Source organism: Myodes glareolus, chromosome 26 (genome assembly GCF_982192425.1).
Source record: "Myodes glareolus chromosome 26, mMyoGla1.1, whole genome shotgun sequence".
NCBI lineage: Eukaryota > Metazoa > Chordata > Mammalia > Rodentia > Cricetidae > Myodes > Myodes glareolus.
In genome coordinates, this window is record NC_142051.1 from 15,509,507 (window position 1) to 15,527,326 (window position 17,820).

The 17,820-nt window shown below is 44.2% G+C and overlaps 1 protein-coding gene across 2 annotated transcripts in view; it reads right to left on the minus strand.

Annotated features, from left to right (window-relative positions):
• The window catches only part of Ptprb (protein tyrosine phosphatase receptor type B), a 114,134-nt gene that overhangs the window by 27,781 nt on the left and 68,533 nt on the right, over window positions 1-17,820 (minus strand). For both annotated transcript variants that reach the window (XM_048418617.3, XM_048418618.3), the window contains 7 exons: window positions 15,880-16,143; window positions 13,995-14,258; window positions 12,284-12,565; window positions 10,574-10,852; window positions 9,887-10,036; window positions 6,904-7,147; window positions 2,452-2,558 (listed from right to left, as the gene is read on the minus strand). In XM_048418617.3, the coding sequence (XP_048274574.3) occupies window positions 2,452-2,558; window positions 6,904-7,147; window positions 9,887-10,036; window positions 10,574-10,852; window positions 12,284-12,565; window positions 13,995-14,258; window positions 15,880-16,143 (1,590 nt within the window). The remainder of the gene's footprint in view (window positions 1-2,451; window positions 2,559-6,903; window positions 7,148-9,886; window positions 10,037-10,573; window positions 10,853-12,283; window positions 12,566-13,994; window positions 14,259-15,879; window positions 16,144-17,820) is intronic.

A 17,820-nucleotide genomic window follows, 5' to 3' on the forward strand; every position in this document is an offset into this window, starting at 1 on the left:
CTTCTGATCCTTCTTTGGCCCAGGATGAAGGAGGTTATCCTCATATTTGCCAGAAACAGAGAGGAAGGTCTGTGCGACTGGACCATCCTTTATCGCGCAGCAGGAGAGACCAAGATAGCGTGCCCAGACCAAAAGTCTGAGCCTGCAGCACACCAGACAAGGAAAGCTGGGATGTGATGGAGTCAAAGAACAAGATCATGGGAGTCATGCAATTTTCAGGACAGTGGAGAAAATCAGAGACAGGGCAGTGCTGACACCGCAGGCTTAGATGGGATATCCCTGAATACCAGCAGAAACTGACTGAGAAAGTTATTTGACCTCTTGGTACCACAGGGTCTCACATTTAAGATGCAGGTGACAATAACTGCAGAAGCTGTACTCTGCAGAATGCAAAACCAGCTCCAAAGGGGTGACCGGCAAATGTCGCTCACCATGGTCACCCATGCTGTCCCTCAAACTTGCTACACAGGTTTCCTCCAAACGTTTGTACAAAGCCTTTCAAATTTACATTTTAATTTTTAAAATTATTATTGTTACTTTACTGGGGGTTGGACTTGGGGGATCCTCCCATATACGAGGCAAGAACTCTGCCTCTGAACGACAGCTGAGCAATGACACACTGACCTCTAAATTCACATTTTTTTATTTTTTAAAATAAAAAATTGTAATTACATTTATTTATTTATGTAAATATTTATGTACCCATGTGTGCATGGGTGTGTCATGGTGTGAATATGGAGGTCAGAGGACAACTTGCAAGAGTTGGTTCTCTCCTTTCCTCTGTGGGTTCTGGAAGCTCTCAGGCAGTCAGGCTTGGAGGCAAGTGACTTTGCCTACTGAGCCATTTTACCAGCCCAAAAGTGATATGATATTTCATTTGTATTTTAATAAATAAAGCCTGCTTTGAAGTTCAGAGAGTAAAACAGCAACACCCATCAGCCTTACAGACCAGGCAGTGGTGACACACACCTTTAATCCCAGTAGCCACACTAGTTTGCCATAGAAACCGGGCAGTAGTGGTGCATGCGTTTAATCCCTGCCCTAAAGAAGATTATGAAACGGGAGGAGACAGCTCACAGACACAGTCTCATTCTGCGATTCCTGGAGGCAGGATCGCTATTTTGGACTGAGGTAGACGTAAGAGTCAGTGACTGGCTGTTTTGCTTTACTGACCTTCAGGTTGAACCAATTTTGATCTCTGGGACAATTTTTATTAATTGTGCTACACAAGACTTTAACTAATGTATAAGAGAACATAACAAACAGAAGGAAAACAAAAATCACCTTTAACCTCTGTTTTTGGATATCATAATTATTAATTAATACTTAGTGTTTTTCTTCCCCATTTTTTTTTACGTGCACACTTGCCCCTAGTGTTTAAGGGTGATTGCTTCCATGATCCGTGCCTAAATGGTGGTGTATTATTCCACATAAACCCGCATACCCTCTGTGTGACATCGGACACCTCCGGATTAACTGACAACGCCTATACAATGTGCATGCCGTGCCAGCCGGTGGTAGACTATATTAGAGAACAATGGTATGAAAAGAATGTTTCTTTATAATTGGTACAAACATATTTGTTTCTTGATTTTTTTTTTTCTGGGCTACACGGTATTGAACCTGTGGCTGCAGAAAACCAACCCCATATGCATATTTTTGTTAAGGTCCGCAAGAAGTCCCACGAAAGGCCGCCAGGCATATATGCAGTCAGCAAGAGCATTTATTGATATTACCAACATGTTAGGGTCTTCCCATCTGACAAAGTGGCGCTCGACCACCTCCAGAGAGGCTCACAGGCTCCTTTCAAGCGGGGTTAGGGGAGTTCTAGGAAGGAGAGATTAGTCTGGGGGCTGACTGGTGGGTTTAAGCAACTTCCCAGGATTGGCAGGTGGCTGTAGGGGTTAAGGACTTTCCAGCGGCAGGGTAAGGAAGGTTAGATTTAGCTAGCAGAAGGCTGGGGGCACGCCTACTAATTGGTTGCCCCTGAGATGTGGCTTTCCCGAGAACAGCTTGCTCAGCTCCAGCCACCTCCAGTAAACCGAAGGAAGGCCTGGTCCCTGGCAATGGCTATTAGAAACCTGTCATGGCTCTGGTCTGGCTCCCTGGCCCTTTCTGTCCGGCCTACATCAGAGAGCCCTTTGGGTCGGCTTACATTGTGACACATGTAAGCTCTCAGTCCTGGTGTTTTCCATTCACTTAACACTTCATTTTTAGTGGGAAAACATCGTGTGCTTCCTCCTTCTTTTAAGATTCAGCTCCCTCCATTCTGTTCTGTAGAACTGGTGTGATCCCTCTGGTCCATGTCAACCCATGGTCATGTGGAGATTATAATCTAAGGGAAAATAAATACCCAGCCACCACCAGGCAAAACACTATCTTCCCCACTAAAGGCTCTTGTAGATGACATGGTAACTGGGGAAGGCACGTGTGGACGGAGAGGAGCCTTACCTGACTCGGTGGTGATAGGCAACGAGAAAAATGTATCTGAATAGAGGGGCTTTGTGAATTCTTTCAAGTCCTCGTCAAATAGCTGCGTAAAGGCCCGGATGCTGATTCTGAAAAAAAACACGTTTATTTAACCAGCAACTGAACGGAGCAGGATGGGCCGAAAACTGAGTTCAAGGGGAAACAGGGTCGGTAGGTGGTTGTTCTGTGTGCAGGGTGAGATGAACTATGGAACCAGACAGACGTGGACTCATGCAATCATTCACTGATTTGGTCATCAAATACTTATTGAGCCCCTGAAGTGTGCAGATCAATTTCTAGGAGCCAGGGATCATAAGAGGACTAAAGCAAAATTCTTACCACCCCGAAAACTTCAATCTCATGGAGAAAGTCAGACGGTAAGTTTATACACAAAATGTGTCTGATGATAACGAATACCATTGATAAGCAAAGAACATGGTGTTCTTAAAAAAAAAAGCAGAAACAGAAGGAGGAAAAGAGGAGGAGTAGGAAGAAGAAGAAGAAGAGGAAGAGGAAGAGGAAGAGGAAGAAGAAGACTGACAACTTCAGGTGTCACTATGGTGGTTATCATTAAGACAGGCAGAGTTCTGACTACATGAGGCTATTTAATATATAATTCTTCCATGTGCTTTGAGAAGTTATACCTCCTCTTACCAAGTATTCTTTGCCTAGCTTGCCCTCCACAGGACTGAATCAACTATATGTGTGGGCGGGTGCAGACAAGCATGCTGAGTTCTAGCAAATAGATGTATATGCTGTTCTGGAAAGCACACATATACGCTGTAAATTGACGAAGCTGTAAGAATGTGGTAGGTCTTCATCTTGACTGATTCCTCTGTTCATAAACACTCGATGGATACTTTTTTTTCCCCAAGTACTTGGTGCACTGTTCTGTAACCAATGGCTTGTCTGACTCCCCAGTGACACTGAATCCTTTATGGAAGCCTAGCGAAGAGGTGTAAAAGTCACAGGGAAATGCAGGATTAGATGTATATGGGGCTTGGGGGTTTTAAGTGAAGCCAGAAGAGAGTGTTACTACCCATCTATGGCTGTCGGGTATGGCATAGAGCTGTCTGAAGACTGAGCGGGCTTTATAAGCAAGCCAGAGAAGAATAGAAAGCATTCTGAAGGATCATAAAAACAAATTTCAAAGATTCGGAGATGTAGGGGGGCCAGCCACAGGGAACTTGATGGAGTGAGAGGTCAGAGGGCAAATGGTAGGTCACAAGCGACTGTAAATGAATAGGAATCACCAACCCGACGTGATGGGCTTTGATCTGTCACATCCGTGACTCTCCAGGACAACTCTGTGATGTGCAGATGGGGAAGGCAAGGATGCTGCTTACAGTGTGACACAGCTAGAAAGCATGGACCTGGAGCACGGATGCTGGGGCTTCCCCTGGGCCTGGGCAACCACTGTGGACAGGACAAGTGTGATCTGAGAGATGGGCGCTCCTGGTCCAGACGTGATCGTGCATAGTGTCTTATTTGCTCTTCCTGTGAAAGGCAGTGCTGTTGTCCTCTCTTACCCTTTCACCCCGGCGCCATTTCAGTCACCTAGTCAATTGTGACCCAAAAACATTTCCTAAGGTTTAAAGTGTATGCCATTCTGAATGGCACCGTGAGATCTCACTTTGTTCCATTCCGTTCCATCCAGAGAATGAAACACTCTTTTGCTCAGCATTTCTACATGTGTGTGTCCAGGTACATGTGTGTTCAGGTGCGCATGCCCATGTGTGCAGGCCTGTGGGGAGGCCAGAGGACAAGCCCAGGAGCTATTTACCTTGTGAGTTTTTGTTGTTCTTGAGATAGGGTTTATCTTTAGCCTGGGGCTTGCAGATCTAGCTAGGCTGTCTACTAAAGTGAGCCCTAGAAAAGATTTCTTATTGATATATTTTCAGTTCTGGGATCACAAGCATATAACCATCCCATCCAGCTTTTGTATATAGGTTCTGGGGATCAATCTGCGATCCTCCTGCTTGCCTAACAAGCCTTTACAAACAGCCATCTCCCCATCCCCTCCCCACTCCCGCAATGTTACTTGGTAGCCATCTGTTGGTTTAGTTTTGGTTTTGTCTTTTTAGAGACAGGGTTTTATGTACCTGGTTTGGGTTCAGATTTGTTGTACAGCCCATGTGTGGTGGTTTGAACGAAATTGGCCCCCATAAGCTCATAGGAAGCAGCATTATTAGGAGGCGTGGTCTTGTTGGAGGAAGTGTGTCATTGGGGGTGAGCTTAAAGTTTCAAATGCTCAAGCCAGGCCCAGTGTCATTCTCTCTTCCTGCTGCCTGAGGATCCAGATGCAGAGCTCTCAGCATCATGTCTCATGTCTACCTGCATGCATGCTTCTTGCCTTGATGATAATGGACTAAACCTCTGATCTATAAGCTAGCCCCAATTAAATGTTTTCCTTTATAAGAGTTGCCTTGGTCAGGGTGTCCCCTCACAGCAATAAAACTCTAGGACACCAGGGTACCCTTGAATTCTTGATCCTCCTGCCTCTATGTCACAAATGCTAGTGCTAAAGACTTGCTCCATCAAGCCTAGCTTTTTGAGCTATCTTATTATCAGATAGATTGTCACAACACCTCAGTGCTCATGTTAAAGAAACCTTAGTTTTTACTTTATAACACTCCCCAAATGCAGAGTAGTAGTACTGGCAGTTCACATAGAATAAAGAGAAACTTCCTCTAGTCTGAAATGTGACTGTTGCTGATCTAATTAGGAAAAGGATCTTATGCTGAAGTTAAAAAGTTTTGCTGAGAATGGACCTGAAATGTGTCAAGTCTCATAATTGTTAAGGGCCATACCAGGACATGGTAAATGCTTAGTTAACATGGGAAAGGGTTGAAATTATAAGGTTCACTACTGTCTGTGGACCCAAGTAGACACTGTAGGTCTTTGGGCAGAGAGGGGTTCTTCTATACCCCATCTTCTTCTTCTCTCTATAAGTCAATGAACAAACACACCTAAATGAAAGGCTTTCACTTCTATGGGGGAACAGTACCCAGGATAATTTTGCTCAGGTTCTTTGAACCCAGATAACGAAGGAACTGAGGACTCTCTGACACCTCCAGAGACGGAAGGATTCCAGTTTCTGATCCCATTTATGCTTCTTGCTTCCTCTGTCTAATAACTGATCTCCTTTATGTAGAGCCATGGATTTTTTTGAAATATAGATCCCTGGACTTGTTCATGTTTACTCTGGAGGTCATAGTCTTGCCCGAGAGGTAATAGCAAACTTGTGTGGGATCCTGGTGGTTACCTGATGCTCTTGCCCAAAGGAAGCCTTTGTTTTAGGAAAACCATCTGCTTGCCTTTGTTGACGGGGTTGAGAGAAGTAAGGAATACTCTTAGGTGTGATAATACACTACGATCTTCTTTGGGAACGGACAGAAAAAAAATTCTACTTGCTCTCCAGGATTTGGATAATTAAGCATAAGCCAAGTAGAGAGCTGAAGTTTCATCATGATGAGATGTTTGATGGGACTGGGAGATCAATGAAGGAGTGGTTAATGATTTTGATTAGTGGGTGTTTCTTTCGGATGATTGTCATTAGGTGTTAGAAGCGGGACTCAAAATACTTAAGAGTCAGTAAGACTTTGCTTGGCACTGATCAGCCAGAATGCACACTGGCTCACAGGGAACCTGACTGGCTGCCGTATTGCCTGGATTATCAGGCTTGCCACAACACCCAACAGAGATGGTCCATCCCCTGAGGAAATAATAAATTTGGATGTTGGTGGCCTTATCATCCAAGGCAGGAGCTTAGGTTTCCTTTCCCTTGAGGATGCTGACTGGGTGACTCTATTTGCTTTTGGAAACACAATGAAGAATAAGAATGCCACAAATTCCTAGGGCAGGAAGGCACTGCTGGCTGCCGCTGTGCTTTCTGGGGGACCAGCAGCAAACAGCTGCTCCACTCATTCGCCACCTCAGAGCAAGGAACAGGTGCTTTCATTCAGGCAGAGCTCTCTCCAAGAGCCCTGTCTGGACCATAGAGCACGTTCACGTTTACACACCTTGGAGAGTAAGTATAGCTTCAGTCTCATTAAGTGTCTGATGGAGCTTCGTATTGTTTGGGCCTCCCCAAACGCAGTCTCGCTGAAGATTTTCACAACAGCGACATCATATATTACTTGAGAAAGGCTAAAGCAGTAGCAGCAGAAAGAATGATCTCTTAAAACCCCTCAGTCCTTCACACAATGCACTGGAGCTTTTGTACAATGCTGAAAAAAAGCCCTCTTTGTACATTACCCGTGAGTGGATGCAGGAGCTCAGCTTTTATAAATCACTCCCTCTAATATAATATAGAGTACTCTTGCAGTGTAGGCTATTCGTCTACAGGAGTTCATATGCACCGACGTTGCTCAGCTGCCTGAGCACCTCATAATGTAATACGTCTCTCAGGCAAACGATGGCAATGCATCTAACCTGTAGGCGGTGTGTGGCTTCAGTGGTCCATCACAGAACTTTTGCTGACTGGGATCACATTTACCACCAAGGCTGTCCATCTCGGCTCCAAGCTTAATGGTAAAGCTCTTAGAGCTGCTGTCGGGGCTTTCGGCACACTTGCTGGCGAAGTAATTGGTCTGGTAGACTCTAATAGAGGCATTGTGCCTGTATTCCAGGTAGGAAGGGAGAGGGTGCTGCTGTTCTGGCTTCAGCTCATCCATGCCTGCAGGAGAAAACCCACAGTTAAAAACTAGTGTGTATGTGTGTGTGTGTGTGTGTGTGTGTGTGTGTGTGTGCGCGCGCGCATGTTTCTAAAGCTACATGTTTATCCACTATCTCCGGTTATACCATAATAAGGATTTGGCAATCTCAGAATATGCCATGAAACTATTGTTTCTAAGATACATAAAAGTAATTTTTACAGTTATGCAATACACAATCGATTTTCTAGACCACTGAGTCAATCAACTACATCAAATAATAACATGTCCCACGGTTCGGAATGCCTGGCAACTCGAGAGAGTGAAGCCACTCAGTAATCTCTCTACCTTGCCAAATTCACTGTAGTTGCAGAAACCCCTATGACCTGGGAGACAGAGAAGAGATAAGGAACTCGTGTCCCAAGGCAGAGCAGTGGTCCCCCAGGACAACCTGCATGTCTAGAGTTGTCTTACTGCTCTCTTATCTTGAATACAATTTGGTCCTGGCTCAAATTTGTCTGCTCACTCTGAGCATTTCCCAGGATACCGTGCTGGCCCGCCCAACCTGCTGTCCACCCAGTCTGCTGTCCACCCAGCCTATCTGAGTGCTGTGAATTAGTTTTGATGTTGCTTGAATATCAAAAAAGCATATTTAATAAGGTAAATATTATGAAGATGGGATTCTGTCTCTGATGTCTTTCCAGAAGTGGGTTTATCACAGTACCTAGGACTTTGTTTAATAAGATCCACTCACCAGGAGAATATCTTAGAATTTTTCCCCCTGATTTATTGGTATTTTATTTATGCTGTGCCTGGGGATTCAGATTTGTGGGTAGAGAAGGAATTGACCAGGAGAGATTAATTCCAAGAACTGAGATTCTCCTGATATTATATTCTCAGGACACATTCTAGAAAGGCTCTAGACAGAGACTTGGGGGTCGTTTGCTTCTCTCTTCCTTTTCCCAAGGACCCCGCTGAAACCCTGAAGCCAGCTTTCTAAAGGCTTCCTGGGTTTCCGCTTTTATACATCCCTTCTGCCAAGCCCCTTAGCCAGGAGAACCCCTGACCCCAGTGTACTTCAGTCCCAGACAACAGAGGACTTCCTGCTTCTTGTTTTGTCATTAATTTACCTTTTCTGAAATGGAGATATTATTTTGATGGCAATATTTGAAATGAAAAAAAAATATTGCCTCTAGGATGAGTGTATAGGGATGGATTGTTCTCTTGGATACCAAGGGACCATTATGCAAGTCTGTGGACACTGGTATTGGAAACCTACCTGTCTGTGGAGCCCTTTGGTTGTGACTGCCCTGCTGGTTGTGAGTTCTAGGTCACTGCCCTAGATGCATGTGATATGGAAACACGTTCTCTTCATGGCTGCCTCATTAAAGACTATTCACGGCTCACACATTTGCCTCCAACTACAGGATGTGAGGAAGCTGGGGATGGACCAGTGATCCTTGAAATTATCTAATTAATTATGCATAACCGATTCCATACAACTAAATAGAATGCAAAACCATACAGACTGTCAAATACCCAGTGAAACGAAAATATCATTTAGTCTAGAAATTGTTCTGGTGTCTGTGCTGTTTGAAAATGTCTCTTTACCCACACACGACTCAAAAGTTGTCAGACATGATTAAGAAAATTTATGGATAACACCTTAAATAATTTTGAGAAAACTAAGGAAAGTGAAATAGACTAAAGTCACTGTGCATGCTGGGATCTATTTGAAAGAGTTGACCCTTAGGCCCTGAACAGCAAATGAATACTTGGACACATGTACCCATCCCCCAATACAGCACCCCTACAGGCAATGTGACAGTGAACTCTAAAGGTGATAACTCAGTTGTGTATAGTGGTGTGACAGCTACTGTATAGCATTTGTCCAGCCTGCATGGACAATCCCTGCATGTCCTACAAAACTAGATAGTGAAATACTGCTAAAAATTAAAAGTTGGGTGTGACAATACATGTCTGTAATTCAAGCAGTGGGGAAACTGAGGCAGGAGACTCATGAGTCTAAGGTTAACTTGGACTACGAAGCGAAGGAAAGACTGGACTGGGCTACATTAAAAAAAGAAAGAAAGAAAGAAAAAAAAAGATCCCATCATTGGAAGCAGGCAACAGTAAGATCAAGCAAACAAAATCAGTAAAGGAGGTGATAATTCAAATGAACATCTTTTCTCTCTTGCAAGCTTTTGGGCATCTTTGTGAGTTGATGCATGGTTTGGGAGTAGGTGTTTGTGAGACAGAGAGCTAAAGAATTGAGATATCCTGCTACATAATGGCAGAATTAAAACAAAATTGGAGTCAACAAGATTGATAGGTAGCCCAGGGGATGTCATGTGTTTCCAACAGTGCTTGGGAAATAATAATGGCTCTGAAAATGATCTTTAAAATTATTTGGGATAGGTCTTGCTACATAGTATAGGATGCTCTTGAACTCACAGTAGTCCTCCTGCCTCAGCTTCTTGAGCGCTGAGCTTGTAAGTGTGGGCAACTCTCTTCAAGTCAATGTTTACTGTTATTATTATTTTTATTATTCTCTCCTCATTTAATCAGTATGCCTAAAGATAACAGGATTTGTTGCCAAAGGACCCAGCTTTCCTTGTATCTCCCTGTATCCAGCAGAGAGAGAAATGAGTATTAAAAATTTAATTCTCTACACTCTCCAAACTTTGTCATTGAAGAAGCCCTCGTGTGACCTCCAAGGAGGCAATTCTGTGTCTTCTGTTCATTAGTTCATCACGACTTACCATCAGCCTCTCTCACCACCACTGCGAAGTATTTCACGGCTCCGTTGGTGTCGCTGAACCAGCTGCAGTTGACAGTGAAGTTGATGGAGGATTTGCTGATCAGCACATCCTTCTCATTCACACGAATATGCGGGGGTGGCGGGGGAGGGCCTGGAAAAAGAGATGGAAAAGGAACCAAGCAGGGTCATAAGGCTGCTTTCTCCTTCTGAACAGGTCAGCGGGGTGAAGGTCTGCGGTCACCCCAGCCTTTGTGCACTAGAAGGTGTGTGACTACAGCCCCCCACAAGGAAATTCTCCTCTTCTGCTGAACAGAAGCAGGCAGAGAAAACAATTAGCGGAGGCATATTAAACCTAATGAAAGAGGCGGCTCCTCGGCAGGATTTCCTTTGGTTGTGACACCCAATCGTTTAAAAGCCCCACTAGTTACAGACTAACTAGACCAGGCAAGGCGATGCATTTCAATTCCAACTCCTTCGGGCGCTTTAACGTTTACTTGTTTGCTAGTGGAGAACGTTACTCAGAGAAATGGCTCCATTTTCCTGGAGCCATTTTGCTCTTCTTCTCCAAGTCTGTGCACATGGGGACAGCGTGCAGTAGAATGGAAGGGATGGAAATGACCAAGAGAGGGGCACAGCCCTCTACCCTGGGTGACAGGAGGTCCCATGCAGACCTTTGGGGGTCACTTACGGTCTATCATGGTGATGGTGCTGTCTTCAACCACCTCACTGGTCACACCGGCTGACTGCACTTTGATGGACACTAAGTACCTCTTATGCGGCACTAGCATCATGATGTTGAGCAGGGATTTTTCTTTCTCCAGTTTCCTGGAGAACTCGATCTCTTGGGTATCCATCTTTCGGCACTCAACGTTATAACCATCGAAGTCGGAGTCAGGTGGTACCCAAGAACAGGCGATGGCTGTCGAGTTCTGGGGACGACAGTGCAGGTTTTGTATCTTGTCTGGCTCTGTAGGGGCAAAGGGGGAAAGACACAACTCAGGAGTGTGGGAGACTCGCGTCCTCGAGCACCTTTCTCAGAGGCGTACACAAACAGTCCCCATAATTTACTGAATTGCTTTTGGGGGGAAAATATTTTTAAGGATCAAGGAAAATTTCTGACTACTGGATTGCACTTTGAAAAAAATGTTTAAGTCAGGCCATGGTATCATACACTTTTAATCCCAGCAATCAGGAAGCTGAGGCAGGTGAATTCTGAGTTTGAGGCTAGCCTTGTCTACAGAGTGAGTTCCAGGACAACCAGGGCTATGCAGAGGAACCCTGTATTGAAAAACAACAAAACAAACAAACTAATGAACGAACAAACAGAAAAAGTTTAAAGTCAAAATGGTCAAAATGGGGCCAGTGAAACGGTTCAGCAGGTAAAGGTACTTGTCACAAAATCTGATAGCCTATGTTCAATCCCTGGAATCTACATGTTATAAGAAGACAACTGACTTCCACGAGTTGGTCAAAATGGGGCCAGTGAAATGGTTCAGCAGGTAAAGGTACTTGTCACAAAGTCTGATAGCCTATGTTCAATCCCTGGAATCTACATGTTCTAAGAAGACAACTGACTTCCACGAGTTGTCCTTTGACCTCCTCATTCATGTGTTCTGTGGCATGCACATGCATGCATACTCATGAGAGCACATGCAAAACGCAAAAGAAATAGCTAGAAATGTCGCTAGGGATGTCACTAGGTACATAGCTAGGTGATTTAGCACTTGCCTGGCCTGAGTAAGGCCAAGGGTTCTCTCTTCCATACTGCAAACCCAAACGAAAACAATACAACAATAAAAACCCCAGGAAAAAGGGACGAAACTGTCTCTGTCTCTTTAGAAAATCGTTGATATGGTTGGAGAAAAAAAAAAGCCTGTGAGCACACTGAAACTGGTCGAACAGAAGGTGGGGCAGGGGAGTTTAGGGGTTAAAAGGGAAGCTCCCAGCCTGAATACGAAGTCTACTTATCAACGCTTTTGGACAAGTGACTTTTCCCCCTCTACTGCCTACCTGTCCACGAGGAAAATAAGAATCTCTACTTCATAGAGTTATTATAATGCTTTCATGATGGAAACACATACAGTCACCTAGCATACTGGCTGGCAGAGTCCTTACTCAATAAATGTGAGCTCTGTTAAAGAGGAGGCTGGGAAGCAACTGTAGGGAATCACGATCTTCCATGTACTGACTTCTGTCACCTTCCTCCAGTCTTGCCTACAGAAACCTAGAAGGACTCTATCAATCTATTTTTTACCGAACAGGAGATAGTATGCATGCTCATTCTCTGAATCCAAGTCCAGCCATCTCAAATGAGACTATGAATTCAGCCCAAGCCCCACTGGAGTAAGACGGTCCTCTCATCCCATCTGAAAGCCAAGAGAAGCAAAACAGGCCATACTTGTCCTCACAGATCCAGAAATTGGTTTGCTGTATGTTTTCCAGGGATCCCCACTGACCGTCTTGACACTGAATTGATAGGATCTCCCTGGGCGAAGCCCATACACAATGCGTCCTTCTGATTTCCTGTTGCTGTAGGGGTTGAAGACAGTGAGTGCATCTCTGGGGAGCCACTGCAGCTCAAAGTCATTGTAGTCTGTCCAGTCTGGGGGCCCCTTCCAGGTGATGGCCAAGGAAGTGTTTGTAACATCAGCAAATGACAAATGACTGGGGGGACTTGGGGCTACACATAAAATAAAATGAAAAAAAATCACATAATCAAATTCGTGACGTAGCATATAGATTCAGAGCATTGAGTGACATCAGATCTACTTTAGCGTATGAAGAGATAACATGCTAATAATAGATGGAGAAACTTTCTTTTATAGTAGCTACCTTGTATAAGGCACTATCTAGCATTGCATATGTCTTTTCTTTAAATATTCCTAACCATAGTTTCCTTACCAAGATGTCACAGAACGTGAATGTATCCCAAATGGGTTATGTGTGTGGGAAAGTATTCCATCAGATTTGAAAGCAAAGGGCTGGAATTCAGAGACAATTGTGTCCAATTTTAGATCATCTTATAGACTGATTATGTGGTGGTTTGCAAGGAAATGGCTCCCAAAGGGAGTGGCACTATTAGGAGGTGTGACTTTGTTGAAGTAGGTATGGCCTTGCTGGAGGAAGTATGTCACTGTGGGGGTGTGTTTTGAGGTCTCTTTTGCTCAAGCTTCCCTTGGTGTTGCACCGAGACCACTTCCTGTTGCCCGCAAGACGTACAACTCTTAGCTACTTCTCTAGCACCATGTCTGCCTGAATGCCACCATGTTACACCATGACGATAATGGACTGAACTTCTGAACTGTAAGCAAGATACCCCAATTAAATATATTTTTTATAAGTGTTGCCATGGTCATGATCTCTTTTCACAGCAATAGAAACCCTAACTAAGACAGACTCCAAGGTGGGGCACAGGTATTATCTGTGTACGCCCAAGGCACAGCAGCATGTAGGAGAGACTAGTCCATAGTGATCCAGCGGTGATCTCTATCATTACCCTTGTCTTTTATATATGAAAGCTGAGGCTGAGCTGCTCAGTGATCCTACCTTGCTTCATGCAGGTGAGTGACAGAACACATCCAAGGGCCTAGTACTTTTTACACAAAGCAGAGATGGATGGGTTTTATTTTTATCATTGTGTGTGTGTGTGTGTGCCCATTATGTACAGACATACATGTATGCCTGTGAGGGAGGAGAGAGACAGAGAAAGAATGTATGTGTGTGTGTGCGAGAGAGAGAGAGAGAGAGAGAGAGAGAGAGCATGCTTACATCCCATAGTGCATGTGTGACGGTCAACACTGAGTGTTAGTCTTTGTACTCAGCTGAGGCAGGGTGTCTTTGTTGTCTGCCCCGTGTATGCCAGGGTATCTGGCTTGCAAGCTTCCCATATCCCCACCCCCACCTTGCCTTAGGAGGGCACTAGTATTACAGAGATGCTTCGATAAGCCCTATTGTACTTGGGTTCTTGGGTTTAAACTCACTCCTCTTGCTGGAGCAGCAAGTACTTGACCCCCCCCCCCCCCCGACCCCGAGCCATCTTATCATTAAAATCATAGTTGAAATACATCTCTAGAAGTCACTCCTCACTAGTACTCGACGGGGCTTCTTACCTGTCCTGCCCTCCCCTGTGACTTTATTGCTGAGGTCTCCACTATGGGTCACCACATACAGGGTGTATTTCCGTCCAGGCACAAGGCCTTGAAAGCGCCACTCTGTCAGGCCCTTGTCTTTCCAGTTCTCTTTCTTTGTGCCATTGGGATTGTAGAGAATCAGCTCATAGAAGTCAAAGTCCCCAGAGGCTGGACTCCAGCTGAACCAAAGGCTATCTGTCATGTTCCGATTGGATGCTTTGAGATGGTTCACGGCAGCTGGGACTGAAAGGAGAAAAAAAAAATCACCCTGAGAACAAGACTGTGGTGTGAAACCGTGCTGATGCGCAGGTGAGAATCTGGGCTATGCCGGCTCCATGGTTCACTCGCGTGCACTGTGGATTCAGCTCTTGCTGATGGGTCAGCCTGCTCACAGCGAGGCTCATGCGGGGTAGCTATGGGTACAGTTAAAACGAATCAAAGTGTTGGCAATTCTTCATGTTGGCTACGTGCACCCCAATAAAGAGGTTCAAGGAAATATTGAGGACCTGATTAACATCAGGTAGCAATGTGCCAATTACCTTCCAAATGACCCAGAAAAATGGTGTTTCTCCTAGTCTGACCCACCTCTCTGGCACCTACTACCCATAACCACCCTCTGTGTTTCTTTACTGTTCCATTTGCCTTCAGGTTCTCAGTTCTGCCATTTTATTCCTTGTCAAAATCTGTATGGGCACAACCTCAGCTTAGGAAAAGAAGTGGTCAGAGTCTTTTCTACTAATAATAAGTTCCAATGCTACCTACTCCATAGATTTTTTTTTAATTCTTTGGATAAAGATGATTTGTTGGAGAGTCCCTTTCCCCCTGTAATGTGGAATTTTATTATGTAGCTCAAATGCTCACACCTACAATGCTCCCTCTGCAGCCTCCCGAGTGTTGGGGTTGAGTCAGGCACTACTATGCATATGTGCATCTTCTGTTATCTGTGTATTAATGTTTCAGGTCCGCCCCGACCAGGCATATTGATAACAATGCTAACATCTAGGCAACACTATTTGTGGTCTGAGCTGATCACAGCTCTTGGACAAAGAGAACATTTCCACTGAATGTCCTTAGGGGACCACCTTCACACTTCTTCTCTCACTTTCAGATCTCAGCTGAAGTCTCTCTGTTTCAAGTAGTGTCCTGTTCTACTAGGCCATGATCTGCACATGCTCATTGCATGGAATTTTTCAAGATCATCTCCCTTTAAAATCTGCTGTCTCGACCCTCTTCTCTCCTCTAACATGGGGGCTATTTAAGGCCAGAATCCAATCTTTCTTGGTCCTTTTCTAGGGGTCGGTCACATGCCTAGCACCTCAAAGCCCTGAAGAAGAGGTGTCAAACTAGAAAGACGTTGAAGTTGAATGAGATTTTTGTCTCCCCTTTTCCTTATCTTGTTCATTCTAACTAGGATTATGTTTCCAATACACTATGGTCAGTGTGCATGTGTGTGTGTGTGTGTGTGTGTGTGCATGCATGTGTGTGTGTGATTTGTAGTTGACCTTCTGTGACCTGCTCTACCTTCCATCTATTCCTTGCAGAGAGTTGCAGGGCATAGCTTGATCAGAATCAGGAGGGGCTACAACCCTCTTCTCAATGGTTTACTGGCAAGTAGAGGAAGTCGGTTCATTTTCCACAAACTCCATGCAACAAATAAACAGAGGCAAAGCAACAGAGGCCAGCAGACTCAGTAGACACAACTTATGCCTAGTCTGAGTGAGGGGCAAAAGTTTCAAGGTCATATATTCATATAAAGTTCCACTCTGTACAGAATAGGGAAGGAAGAACAAATCAAGGCTGAGCCAGTGAATACCATGAGATACCATGACACCTCTCTCCCAAGCTATTACTGCTCAGGTCTTACCTGTTCTGCCAAATATGAAGGACTCATTGGACAGCTCCCCACTGTGAGTAACAATCACTAATTTGTACATTCGGCCTTGTAACAAGTTCTGGAAAGAGAAGCTCTGGACCAGTGGGTCAACCTGAGCTCTTTCCTGAAGAGTCTTGTCTGGGTTGTACAGAAAGATGTTGTACCAGCTGAGCTCACCCTCCGAGGCAGTCCAGCTGAAGGACAGGTGTCTAGTGGAGTTCTCTGTGATCTTCAGATTGGTGACAGCTGCTGGGACTGGAAGAGCCAAGAGACAAGAATGAGTTGGCATTTTGGCATGTCCCTGACTGTGTCCGGGATAAACGCCTTGGTGGACACATTAGACTCCAAACACATCAGCTCTGAGTTAAGATGCTGACTTCCAACAGATGAAACAGCAGCCTCCCTGCATGGGCTTCCCTGAGAGATCCTGTTGACAGCCCTTCCCAGCTGACATTTCTGTTTCTGATTTTGATAGGTTTGTGCTCCAGACAAACTCTGAGTTGGCTTACACAAACATTTACCCCATCTAAGAACTGCTAGAGGGAGTGAGGGGGCTGGACTTGCAGATCCAAAGCTGCAGGGTCTCCACGACATAGGACAACAGAATATTCGCTCTGTAACTTTATAGTGTATTTTAAAATCAGAGAGTATTATACCTTTAGCTTTGCTCTTTCCACTCAAGAATTTTTTTTAGCTAGTTTCCTGTTTTTTGTGCTTCTGTATTATTTTAGAATGTTTTTCTAGTTCTGTGAGACATACCATTGGTATTTTGATGGGCGCTGAACTGAAGCTGTAAGTCACGTTAGGTGGATGGATATTTCAGTCATATTCTTCCTTATAATCCACCAGCGTGGGAGGTCTTTTCAATTTTGTGTTCCTGTTTCCTTTTCTATTTCTCTTACCAGAGATTTGTAATTGCCATTGTAGAGGCCATTCACTCTCTCAGGCAAATTCTAAGTACTTTGTTTTCTTTGTAACTATTATGAATAGCATTCTGTTCTTTATTTCCTTCCTCGGAGTTTTGCTATGATACACTAAAACGTTTTGACTTTTGTTTTTGTATGCTGACTTTGCATCCTGCAATTTTACTGAATGGTTTATCAGTTCTGTCTTCTGTGGACTCTACAGGGCTTTGTTAATAGGTAAAACCATATTTCCATAAATAGTAACAATTTAACAACTTTCATCCTGCTTGTGTGGTTTTTCCTTTCCTTTCTTTCTCTTGCTAACTAGCTCTGAGTAAGACTTCTGGTACTATGCTATATAAGGTAGTGGGACCAGCTATTTGCCTTGTTGTAGATCAGTGGCTCTTAAGCTGTGGGTCTTGACCCCTTTTGAGGGCTAAATGACCATTTCATAGGGGTCACCTAAGGCCATCAGCAAACACAGATGTTTACATTAAAATTCATAACAGTAGCAAACTTACAGTTATGAAGTAGCAACAAAAAATTATTGTATGGCTAGGGGGTCATCATAATATGAGGAACTTTACTCAAGTGTTGCGGCATTAGGAAACGTGAGAATCACGGTTCTAGATCTTAGAGCATAGTTCAGCTTTTCTCTCATTCAGTATGATGTTGGCCAAGTGTTCCTTATGTATGGCTTTTATTATGCTCCTAGATCCAATTTGCCCACCTTTTTTTTTTAAAATCATGAGCAGAGGTTGGACGACATTGGATGTTTTTTCTGTATTGTGGAGATCTTATACACAGATTTGCATGTATTGAACTATCCTAGCATCTGCAAGGCAAACCCTCTGATTGTGATAAACGGTCTTGTTTGGTCTTGTTGGGTGAAATGTGCTAGAACTCTGCTGAGAAGCTTTGTGTCTATGTTCATTAGAGATATTAGTCTACAATCTTCCTTTTGTGTTTTTGTTTTATCCTTATCTGGGTTTGGTATCAGCATAGTGCTGCCCTTGTAAAATGCTTC